Genomic DNA, 12309 nt, shown 5'->3' with positions numbered 1-12309 from the left:
TCTGTGCAATTGAATGTCCCTACAACTAACTGATTTTCAACAAATGAAATACTGTATTCAGTATACAATTTTAATCTTTTTGTGAGCTATGTAGACTACTGCTCCTTGGTGTAATTGTAAATTTCAGTACATGGTGGTAGATAGTTTTCCATTTATTTAAATTTCAGGCTTTGCCATGAAATTAGATTTGAGATGCACACATGATGTGCTTTAAAGTAGGCAAGTGCAGTAGCTGTAAAGGTCAGCTTAGTCAAGTTCCCACAGACAAGTTTAAGACTTTATTATGTTGAATGATTTAGGAGATTTAATCAGTGGTAAATTAGTGTCCTTACTCCAGATTTTTATTGTCACGAGTGTACATTAATTAGTCAAGCACGTTAATACATAGCCATTGATCTTTACTGGCTTGTCTTGTCTTTGGCCAAAAGTAATAGGTTTTTTGATGGCTAAGAAGCAGAAGGTATTCATGAATCTCATTATGTAGGCTAAGTTGTTCTGCATCTTCTGTAACAAGAACTTTACATATCTACTGCCAAACTGATTGTATTTTATGAGACATTTTTGGTGTCTTTTCCTTTTCAGTGTGTTTATTTGGCATTTTAAACCACAGCTCTTCTCCTCAGTCTCTTTCAGCGTCTAGATACAAAGTCTAAAGACATTTCTAAAATAGCTGGAGACGTCACACAAGCTGTGTCACTGTCACAAGGAATGGAAAGGAAGAAAGTAATTCAGCACATCAGGGGGATGTATAAGGCAGAGCTGAGTGCCAGCAGACATTGGCAGGAACTTGTTCAGCAGCTTACACATGATCGGTGAGTTTTCTCATCTCAGGGAAAAAGTGAGAGAGACTTGATGCCTGACATGTGCTTCTCATTCTAATCAGAGGCATACAAAATGGAGATGATACTAAAATCAGAATTACTTTTGCTAACCATCTGATAACCATCTTTTACCAAGCCTATCAGATGGTTAGCAAAAGTAGGCTTGATTTTTTTTTTTACCCTATCTTTTAGGGTCAGGTAGTATTTCTATCCCATTTAGACAGTTTTTTTCATCATATACATTTTGCTGTGCCTAATACAATGGAGAGTGTCCTAAAAGTTTTCGTTTTAGTTTTCATATCTTGCACAACATAGATGGAGTAAAAAGCATTTTTGGGGTAATGTTATTCACATTATCATCTAGATACTCTGTTCACTAAATATTGTAGAACAAAGAATGTTAATGTTGATGTTGATAAGAAACCAAACTAGGGTGTCTTCACCCCTGCAGAACTAGCATTATCTCATGTTTGCAGCAGTGGAGTTTTCAAAATAGTATTGGATGCATTGTATTGCTGTTTTCATTAGAGTGAGTAACTCCAAGAACAGTCTTACAGTAGCAGCTTGTGAAAAGTCATTCAATGGAATAGCTCATAAAAATAATCTAGAGAATTCAGTCTTTTAATACTTTTTCAGAAATAATTGCCCAGTGTACTTCTGTGCAACTTCTGTCTGTCTACTTGCTAAAGAGCAGAATTTATAAGCACATATACTGCCCAGCTGCCTAACTACTAACACATCTTTTTTGTCAGAGCACTCTGGTATGACCCAGTCTATTACCCAACTTCCTGGCAACTGGATCCAACAGAGGGACCAAACAGAGAGAGGCGCCGCTTGCAGAGGTGCTACCTAACTATTCCAAACAAATACCTTCTCCCAGACAGGCAAAAACAGGAAGGTAATTAAAACATCTTCAATTCTGAATGTAGCATAATGTCTGAATTGTAATGACTGTTACTATCTTATTATTTGTGATGTCCTTATAGGTGTGATAAAAACGCCATTGTCTTACTTATTTGAAGACAAAACACATTCTTCTCATTCCTCTACTGTAAAGGACAAAGCAGCAAGTGAACATATAAGGTACATTTTGAATAACACATACTTCTCTTTCCTATCTTTTCCCAGTCAGATGAAATAGCTGTCTAAAAACCTTTTTGTTTTTTTGGTCTTAAAAACATTTTTTAAAAAAAAATCAAGTGGGAAATGAGAACAGTGTCAAAAATGCTAGGCATTTTGCTTTACTCAAAAGCAAAAGATTAGAGCTATCTAATACTGGTGTGCTGTGGATAGGACCTGTGGGATAACCTGAAGAGATCTTATTTTTGCTTAGTAGCACTGCCTGTCCTAGATATCTGAGATCTGGTAGGTCTTTCCATCAGAGTTCAAAAGCAAATTGCCTTTCCATCCTCTCTGCTTTTATCATTGCATTACTCAGCTCTGCAGTTATGTCAATTTGCCACCTGTTACAGGCACTAATACAGCCTGAAATAACTGCAGAGAACATGCAAAGTAAGTACAAATACACTCATAAGCACGTCTAGAAAGTTGAGGTTCTATTTCTTTCCCTCTTTGGGAAATAAACCATTAGTCATGTTGTTGGACAGTTTTTTCAGCTACAACTTGGAGAAACCTTGAACCTTGGAGTCTGTGTGGTTTAGGCTGGTTTTAGACCTGCTAAAAGGTACATAAATCCATAAGGATAGGCATTTCCATAATCCATAAGCATTTCCACTTTGAAATATTTCAGAGTTAATCGAAGATGTGTAAGTGTAGCACCTTCTAGAGAGACTGCTGGTGAACTGTTGCTAGGTAAGTAGAATTTTCATCTTTGTAAATATATTTTTTTGTGCATTTATTGTATAAACACAGTAAAAGTCTGCTTGCTGGTGAACTGTTGCTAGGTAAGTAGAATTTTCATCTTTGTAAATACATTTTTTTTGTGCATTTATTGTATAAATACAGTAAAAGTCTGCCGTATATAAAAAATTTGCCAGGTTTATATAAGTAATTGAGCTCTTGCCTGACTTTGTGGATTACATACTTTATAGATCAATTTTGCCTTTCTTCTCTACTGTTTTCGTGAGTGCTGTTTGAACTGCCAGTAAGTTTTAAGATCTGCAGACCACTTGTTAACAGATGAGGAATGATAAATTGTATTTCTGTCAAGTACTGTCTTGCCCCAGGTACTATTCTTAGCATTCTTAACTCATGACTAGTGTTTATATAACCCAAAGATGCATTGTGCAATATCATGTACCTTTTCATAAGTATTTTTTGCTGTAGGAAAATGTGGCATGTATTTTGTTGAAGATAATGCTTCAGACACAATTGAAAATTCGGTAAGTGTTAGAACATATTGTCCAGTTTTTGTTCCAAACTATGGCCATGAGTAGCTTTCAAATTCGGTAAGTGTTAGAACATATTGTCCAGTTTTTGTTCCAAATTATGGCCATGAGTAGCTTTCTTCAGCAATTTCAGTGGCAGTAGTACTGAATCAGTGGCAGTTCCAAACTATGGCCATGAGTAGCTTTCTTCTTCAGCAATTTCAGTGGCAGTAGTACTAGAGTTAGAGATCTCTGGACAAAGCTAGCCAAACAGATTAGTTTGGTTTGTGTTGCTTCTGGTAACCCCGGGTATGGAATTCGTGGTGATAGAAGAAAACAGGAAAGATGTGGGCCTGGGACTGGGGGGGGAGGAATTCGCGGTGATAGAAGAAAACAGGAAAGATGTGGGCCTGGGACTCGGGGGGGGGGGATGAGGAACAGGTGATGTGAGAGGCTTCTGCACCTTGCAGTGCATTGCTTTGATCTTTGTTCATCACAAAGTGCACAGAGTTTGCTTTGATCTGTGCCTGAGAACTTGCCTTAGTGGAAGCTGGGGCACTATGAAGTGCAGAAAGTCACAGGTGTATGGATGTGCTGTGCTCCACAGCATCTCATTCCTGAATTTTACATTATATATGATGTTCTAGCTCCTCCAATTTCCTATACAAGAGTATTGTTTCATGAAGGAAATGGGAGCTGAGCCAGTCCTTCTGAGATACAAAGACTAATGTGTAAGTTGTTTATACACCCAACAAACATGTAAAAGTAATTAAGATATGCATTGCACTACTGAAAGCTTTAAACTGCTTTTATGGAGCTCTTCCTTGCATCTACTGAACAGACAGTTCCTGTGATTTAAGATGCTACCAGCTGCTTTGTCCTTCACAGGACTGTCAGAGCTGGGATTCTCAAAGCTCTGCTTGCTCTGATTGGCTGTCCAGTATTTTTAGCTTAAGAGCCATTGAAAATGTGGCAGTACTTGCTAGTGCTGCGTAAGGAACTGGAGCAGCTGAGGAGCATGTGTCATGTTCTACCTACTACTTTGAGCAAAGTAGTGTATGGGGAAAGTAGCTAAAGAAAATCACAACAATGTATTAAAGCATTACATTAAAATTAAAGTTTGCCTTATGATATGCTGTATTGTTATAAAGTGGCTGCATTGAAGGGTTTCTTGTTTGGAAAGTCCACTATTTAAAATAACTTTCTAAATTGCAAATTCTGCAGAGTTTTCATGGTGAAACTGAACCAGCATCATTTTCTTGGACCTATGAGGAAATTAAGGAAGTTCATAAGCGCTGGTGGCAGTTAAGAGACAATGCTGTGGAAATCTTTTTAACAAATGGCAGAACTTTACTCTTGGCTTTCGATAATACAAAGGTACTGTGGCACCAATGTGGAGTAATACACCAAAGCATTTTCTCTGTCTTTATAAGATGTATATTCATGCATTAGGTTTTAGGGAGACCTGTTGCATGGACTAATTAAATTTTGCCTAATACCTTTGAAAGAACTTGGCTCAGCTAGGCTTCTGGCTGATCATAGGTATGTTGTAAAACACATCTCTGATATATTAAGACATTAAAGAATCTTAGTGATACTAGACATTATTCTCTTACAGTAGATATCTGGAAATATACAAAATGAGAGAAACTTACTCTTGGTAGTTTTAAACTTCTAAATTGTATTATTAAATCTATGGTGTTTTCTTCTAGGTCCGTGATGATGTGTACCACAACATCTTGACTAACAATTTGCCTAACCTTTTGGAATATGGAAACATTACTGCTTTGACCCACCTGTGGTGCACAGGACAGATTACTAACTTTGAATATCTGACTCATTTAAACAAACATGCAGGTCGTTCCTTCAATGATCTCATGCAATATCCAGTATTTCCTTTTATACTTTCTGACTACACCAATGAAACGCTGGACCTAAATGATCCCTCGGTATATAGGTAATATGAAATGCTTGAAACTTTTTTTCAAATACTTGAACTCATGATCCTATATAGCTTTTTAACTTTGTACTAAACTGCACACATACACAAATGGAACTATTCAGGGACAAGCCTCATCTCTGATAACTGGGCTTTTACAGTAAGTGGCTGCTTTGCCTGGGATATTGAAATAAAACAGGTGTGTAGATTCAAATGCAGTGTATTGGACTTACACTGTCTTAATAGCTATGTATAATTCACAGAATTAAATAGAAGCTCTATGTTTAAATCCATATGATTACAGACCTCCAGGCCAATTAGCAAAAATTAAATATAAAAGGAAATAATATTGTAAATTACTTAGCCAGTTACAAAATCACAGTCTTACTTGAATGGATTTGAGTGAATTGTCCCACCCTAATAAATTTATGCTAATTTTACAAAATCAGTCTTATTTGAATGGATTTGAGTGAATTGTCCCACCCTAATAAATTTGTTATGCTAATTGTAACATTTGTGTGCACTGTGTCTTTGCCTTTATAAGATGCCTCTGATTTGACTGAGGTGCTTGGCATTTGCTTGCCTGTTACTGTGCTGTGGATCCAACATTTGTGTGCACTGTGTCTTTGCCTTTATAAGATGCCTCTGATTTGACTGAGGCGCTTGGCATTTACTGTGCTGTGGATCCGAGTTTGCCTTTAGCACTAACTAAAAGTTGTTTTTTTATTTTCTGAACTTTCTTGAAAAGTGTTAAGTTTTCCTTGGCCTTTTCATTGTATAAAAGGTGTTATTCTTAATGATGTGAATCAATATTGTAATAAAAATTACAACATATCGGTACTGCTTTTGTTGCAGAAACCTGGTCAAACCAATAGCTGTGCAGTCTAAAGAAAAAGAGGATCGTTATGTGGATACTTACAAGGTAATTTGGATAATGTTTTCTTCTTGCCTTTGTCCCATGTATAAATGACACCGTGGCTTTAGTTTTTATAACATATTTATTGGGGAAGAAGAAACCACAAATACAGTATTTCATGGCTACAGAGCTCTTACTTCCAGTGTAATTTCCAGGAAACATTTCCTAGGAATTGTTTTGTAAAATGTTTGGAACTTGTGTTTTTTTCCTGAAATGTCAAATCAATTTAGCCCATCCATGTGATACTTTTGAGGAATTTAAATGGGTACCACCTTGTATGGGAACTTGTATACATTTAAAGATCCCTAAAGATCAGGAAGATAGTTTACTGCTGTTTAGTTGACATTACTTTGGTGGAATTTGTAGCTGTTTGTTCTGTTTGATAACAGAAACGCTGTCCTCCCTCAAGTACTTTATTTTAACATGCCCTACTATGACAATGGTGCTTTTTAATTTTTTTTCTCAAAATGTTTTAAATGCTGTAGGAAATAGCAACATACTGGGGAATTATAGCATCTGCATCTGGACTTTAAAATTTGTCTGTGTCACCATGGTCTACTATATTATTTGCTGTTTTTTCTGTGAGACTGCTGTGTTAGAAAACAAGACAGGGGAGTGGGCAAAAGTAATAAAAAATGGAAAGTAGGTAATTTAAATTGACTGAAGACTTCAATACCTAGCTGGATTATAAAAGCAGTTGTGTGTCTTAGACACTTAAGTGTATTTAATTCCAAATCGCTTTTCAATATACGCTTCTGAAGAGTTTGAGTGTTTATTGCTAAACAATTTAGGCAAGCACTTCTTTTTGTTGTTGGAATGCATCTAAGGAGAAGGTTTGTGATTTTCTTTTTCATTCTCTCCTCTTTTTCTAGTATTTAGAGGAAGAGTACCGTAAAGGAGCACGAGAGGATGATCCAATGCCCCCTGTACAACCCTATCACTATGGATCTCATTATTCTAACAGTGGAACTGTACTTCATTTCCTGGTTAGACTGCCACCTTTTACTAAAATGTTTTTAGCTTATCAAGGTAAGGTTGCATTTGCCTGTACTTGCCTTTTACATCTGGGCCTTGTTCCAATAACCCAGGAATGCTATATGTTACCCTATTTAGCATAGATTTTCCAATTCCAGATAGCTGAGCCTGATAAAATTAAATTTGGTATGCTTTAACAATAGATTCATTCTTGAAATTATCAAGCTAAACCATAAAGCTGGTCATCTGATGTTTATGCCTTAGTTTCTGTAGCATAAAAAGCTGACCTCTATTTGTCTTGCAGTTGATGTGTAACACATAGAATTGAAATAAGAGAATTCTAAATGTTCTCAGCTAACTAGAGGGCAGTTAACAACATGAAGTTGCAGATGTGCAACTGTTGGTGTCCATCATCAATGTAACAATTGAGTTTGGATTTCTTTACAGATCAAAGTTTTGACATCCCAGACAGAACTTTTCACTCTACCAATACAACCTGGCGCCTCTCTTCGTATGAATCAATGACTGACGTAAAGGAGCTTATACCAGAATTTTTCTACCTTCCCGACTTTCTAGTTAACAGAGAAGGTATACTAAGAGAGCAACAGAACTATATACCCAAAGGAGTTGTATGATTGAGCTTATGGGTTGAAACTGAGAACATTTATATGCCTTGGCTGAATATGCTAAGTAGTAGATGTATGAGAGAAATCTGGCACAAATTTGTGGGGTATACTAAAAAAAAAAAAGCTGTTATGTAGGAGTTAGGCTGAGTTTTTCCCTAATTTTGTCAGCAGGACAAAGGAGTTTGCTGTTTTCTCATTTTTCCATTTGAATGAGTATGTACAGCTGAATATGTTTTGGAGGGACTTGTTAATGATGCTGCTTTGTTGATTGTTAATCACCATGCTTAATCATTGAGGTCTGTAGAATCCTATAGACCTTTTTGAGGTTGCTGTCAACTGAAATGCTGGAATATTCACCCCCCTGTTTCTAGGTTTTGATTTTGGAGTGCGTCAAAATGGTGACAGAGTTAATCATGTCAATCTTCCACCCTGGGCCCGTAACGATCCTCGTCTGTTCATCTTGATTCATCGTCAGGCTTTGGAGTCTGATCATGTTTCCCAGACAATCTGTCACTGGATTGACTTGGTGTTTGGTTATAAGCAAAAAGGCAAGGCCTCTGTTCAGGCTATTAATGTCTTTCATCCTGCAGTAAGTATTTGTTAAGCAGCATGTTTGTTCATTGTCCTTAGTAACTTAATGGGGGTGAGCTTGGTCTGACTTGCTTGGAAAACATCAAGCCTGAAACAAGATCCCTCGCTCATGAAGTGTTGAAAAAAAAAAGGCTTTAACCATTTCAATGTTGAACTGTAAGATCCCAGTGGGTATTGTGAGACTTAGTGCATTTTTGTTCCTCTTTCTTGCCTTGAGCTACCTGTGGGGCATATCAGATCTGGGGCTTAGACCTTATGGATAGTTGTTTGCAGTGGCTTGCAGTAGTCTGATTGTTGTAACTGTGTGTATCTGCTTCTGCCTAATTCAAAAGCTCTTAATTTAGGCAGGTGCTGCTGCAGCTTTTGATAGAATTGAAATAGTTCTGTGTGTCCTGAGCTAATGCTGTTTTCCTTCATGCATCTCCTGTGTTCTGTCCCTCTAATGAGCACTTTTCTCTACAGTAAATTTAATTTCAAATAAGTCTTCATTTAATGTTAAGACTTCCAGAGTTTTACTGCATAATTGCACCATGGATATCTTGAATTGAATTCTTTAGCTTCAGTCCTTACTATCACAAGGTTTGCTCAGCAGGTAGTCCTGGTTGTAAATGCATTCAAATGTTTCCTGGTTTTAGTGTTTGTTCTATGGCTGGAAAAGCTAATGAAATGATAGTGTGTGGCAGTGATGCCTTTTTCAAGTAGCTATCCAAATACTTCCCTTTCTTTTACTCTTTTTGGGCTTAAGTATTGATTGAGTTAATACCATGAGCTTCAAATATTAAGTTTGCATCTTCATCATTTTTTAAAGTGAAAAGTCAAGGCCTTTGGTGTGGCTTCTGATGAAAAGTGCGTGATGCACAACTGGAGAGGCATGAAAAAGACAAATTTCCACTCTCTTGAAGTATGAGGTTTCTTTCTCCTTCCCTACCCCAAAAGAGAGCTTTAATATGCTCATTAAAAAGAGATAAAGAAAATAAACTTCTCCAACTCTTTCCACTTCTTTTGTTTATCATCAGCAACCTTTCCTGTTTTGCACAGATTGGTAAGGTCTCAAAGAAAACCTTCAACAGAAATTAGTCATATGTGGGTGCAGCTCACATGACAATCCTTAAAGTGGTAGTTTATTCCAATAAAGAGGAGGTGACAAGGTTATGCTCTCAGTGGCTCTTTAGTCAGCACAGTTGTTGTGGGATCTCTTCTGGTCCACACCTTGAGCAAACAACGGAATAGTCTGCCTCTGAATTTGTGTGTTGCAAAATCTTTCCTAAAGACAAACCTGATGAGCTTATTCTTGCCCCTCTCCTTTGTTTTTTGCCGGTAGACCTATTTTGGGATGGATGTTTCTGCTGTTGAAGATCCTGTTCAGAGAAGAGCCCTTGAAACAATGATAAAAACATATGGACAAACGCCCCGCCAGCTGTTTCATGCAGCACATGTTAGTAGACCTGGATCCAGGCTTATCATGGAAGGAGAACTTCCTGCTGCCATGGGATTACTAGTGCAGTTTGCTTTCAGAGAAACCAGAGAACACACTAAAGAAATCATTTATCCAGTATGTAATTTTCAATTGCAAAATGGTTTAATTAATACCTGTGTGCTGTAATTGTTGTACCCTGTACCCTTGGTCTAGAATTTTCATCCTAAAAGTGCTGCTTGCTATATTGTACTGTAAAGAAAATATATAAAATTAGGAAGTGATAGTGAAAATTACTTTCATGCATTGGTGATATTTTGTGTAAACTAAGATCTGAGTTTGTCTTGCTTTTGGGAAATAGGTGTTGGAAAGCATTTCAGTTAACCAGTCTTATATTTTCCATGATTAATTGTGGAATCTGTGTGTAGACCTATAGCAAGCAAACACATACTGTGCTTTCTTCCATCCCATCCTCAGCTTTTTTACTGCCTGTAGGACAGTTAAACTTCCTTCACTTCAAGCACTTTTCCCTGAAACCTAGTCAGAAACTGCATCTCTGGATTTAGAGATCTGTATTTTTCTCTAAACTACCTGAACTAGAAGCTTGCAGCCTATGCCTTCAAAGAAGGAGTAGAACTACCTTAAAGTTAAGTTTACTGATGGTATTAAAGGGCTTTGAACTTGTCTTTGTAGTGGTTTTAGAGCAAAGACTTCAGCTGTCCTTACCATGTGATTGCTTACAGGAAACTGACATGAATCATTCTACATTACTAATGAAACAGTTTTTATGAAAATGGTATAATTTGAACCTTGTCTGTGCTTGTTTCAGAGCCCATTACCATGGATAAAGGGCTTGAAGTGGGGAGAATATGTTGGTTCCCCAAGTGCTCCCGACCCTGTTGTCTGCTTTAGCCAACCACATGGAGAAAGGTTTGGCTCTCTCCAAGCTTTACCAACTAAGGCTATCTGTGGTTTGTCCAGCAAGTTCTGCCTTTTGATGATATATAGCAAGGAGCAAGGTATAAATTTATGCTTTATTCTCTATATGCACAATATATGTGAAATGAGACATAAAAAAATTAAATCTAATGCTACTATTGTAGCAAACTTCCCAAGTTAGTTGCTTTTGCCAAAGATTAATTTGTAATTTCATTAATAGCTTCCATATGTGTGGTATTTTACTGGAGGGTGGATTTTCCTTATAATTTTCAAAACTACAATGGAGGCATTCTGTAATTCATATTTTTTGGTGACGTGACTGAAGCATGAGAATTTAACTTTAAAAATTGCCAGCAGGTTGGGCCCAAGAACTAAAGAACAGATGAAAAAACTCAGGAGGCAACAGAAAGGAAAATTTAAATGGATTTTAGAGGCAGATAATGAGAAGTTAACAGTAAAAAAGCAGAGGTGAAGAATCTTCTGCTTTCAGTTAAACTTCTTGGAGGGATTCTTACTGAGAATGTGAGAACTTGTTTGCACAATCTTTTGTTCTGTTTGTGGCATATACTAGTGAAGGCTTTCTAAAAATAAATCACTTCACATTTTGTCGACAAAAATAAGTAACATTCTCCTTGAAGTTACAAACACTTTTTTCTCTAGGTGGGAAGTATTGTCTGCCCCTTTTCTCTCTACACAAAAGATGCATCTCTTCTTCAAAAAAGTTTTGTCCAGGTTGCAAATTGTCTCTGGAAAAGATGGAATGTTCATTTGGTCTCTAACTGTTTGTTTATAATATGTTACAGACAATACCTTCTTTTGAAACTTTGGGGGGTTATAGTTTAACTTGTGATGAAACATAAACCTGAGACTTTTGTTGACTGTTAAAGTGGTTGAATCTTGCTGTGCACGTGACACAATCCTGTGCCTCCCTTCAGGCGTGAGGAGCATGCACAGCACTGACATTCAGTGGTCCGCGATCCTGAGCTGGGGATATGCCGATAACATCTTACGACTGAAAAGCAAGCAAAGTGAGCCTCCAGTGAATTTTATACAGAGCTCACAGCTCCATCAGGTAAAACGAAATCAGTCCCTTGCTCTTCAATTTAATATTGGTAGTTTAAGTGGGGTGGGGTACTCTTGCTTTAGCCTTTTTTGGAGATGAGCATACAGTCACAACGCACAACTCCTTTTAATCTTTTTGATTTGCTTTGGAATGTGTTCCTCATGGCTTCACTGTTTTATCTGGTTCCTTGTTGTTTTCCTGTACTAGATAAAGATTCCTTTTGAGTTAATTTGATTTTTGTAGCTTTTCCTTCTTAGATAATATTGCTGTGAATTTAAAAATGTTTTAAGTTCTGTCCCAAGAAAAATCAATACAGAAAAAAAGTATAGGTGCTTCATGTTGGAAGAACAACTCCACTCTAGTTTAGGATCCATTTGAAAAAGATTGTCTAAAGGATTGTTAGGGAAAGCTACATAATTTCTGTCACAATCCAGTGACTGGTAAGATCTTGCCAAAAAGATTTTGGTGGATGATCTTGAAGTCTGTACTGCTCTTTAGTTATGAATTCCAGGCTACATAAAACTCCCTCTTTACTCTGTTTCTGACATAGTAACAGAGTAGCTATATTTTAGCTCTTGGATTTCTTTAGTTTAGGTGGTTTACCTGTCTTTTCATAGGATAACTAATAATCAGTTTGACCAAATGCTGTGACATAAAATGAAAACAGCAGTTAGAATAGTTTTCTTGGATTTCTTTAG

At 37.0% G+C, this 12309-nt stretch overlaps 1 protein-coding gene across 1 annotated transcript in view; it reads left to right on the top strand.

Annotated features, from left to right (window-relative positions):
* LYST (lysosomal trafficking regulator) overlaps positions 1 to 12309 on the top strand; it is an 88985-nt gene that overhangs the window by 68216 nt on the left and 8460 nt on the right. The window contains exons 34-47 of the mRNA XM_039707245.1: positions 624 to 812; positions 1574 to 1719; positions 1808 to 1904; positions 2572 to 2633; positions 3108 to 3163; positions 4373 to 4525; positions 4861 to 5105; positions 5943 to 6009; positions 6876 to 7032; positions 7426 to 7566; positions 7976 to 8193; positions 9517 to 9747; positions 10439 to 10628; positions 11484 to 11620. Coding sequence (XP_039563179.1) covers positions 624 to 812; positions 1574 to 1719; positions 1808 to 1904; positions 2572 to 2633; positions 3108 to 3163; positions 4373 to 4525; positions 4861 to 5105; positions 5943 to 6009; positions 6876 to 7032; positions 7426 to 7566; positions 7976 to 8193; positions 9517 to 9747; positions 10439 to 10628; positions 11484 to 11620 — 2089 coding nt within the window. The remainder of the gene's footprint in view (positions 1 to 623; positions 813 to 1573; positions 1720 to 1807; positions 1905 to 2571; positions 2634 to 3107; positions 3164 to 4372; positions 4526 to 4860; positions 5106 to 5942; positions 6010 to 6875; positions 7033 to 7425; positions 7567 to 7975; positions 8194 to 9516; positions 9748 to 10438; positions 10629 to 11483; positions 11621 to 12309) is intronic.

Source organism: Passer montanus, unplaced genomic scaffold (genome assembly GCF_014805655.1).
Source record: "Passer montanus isolate IOZ18808 unplaced genomic scaffold, ASM1480565v1 scaffold2, whole genome shotgun sequence".
In the NCBI taxonomy this organism is placed as follows: Eukaryota; Metazoa; Chordata; class Aves; order Passeriformes; family Passeridae; genus Passer; species Passer montanus.
Note: the sequence above shows the minus strand (reverse complement) of the source record. Positions and strands in the feature narration are given on the sequence as shown.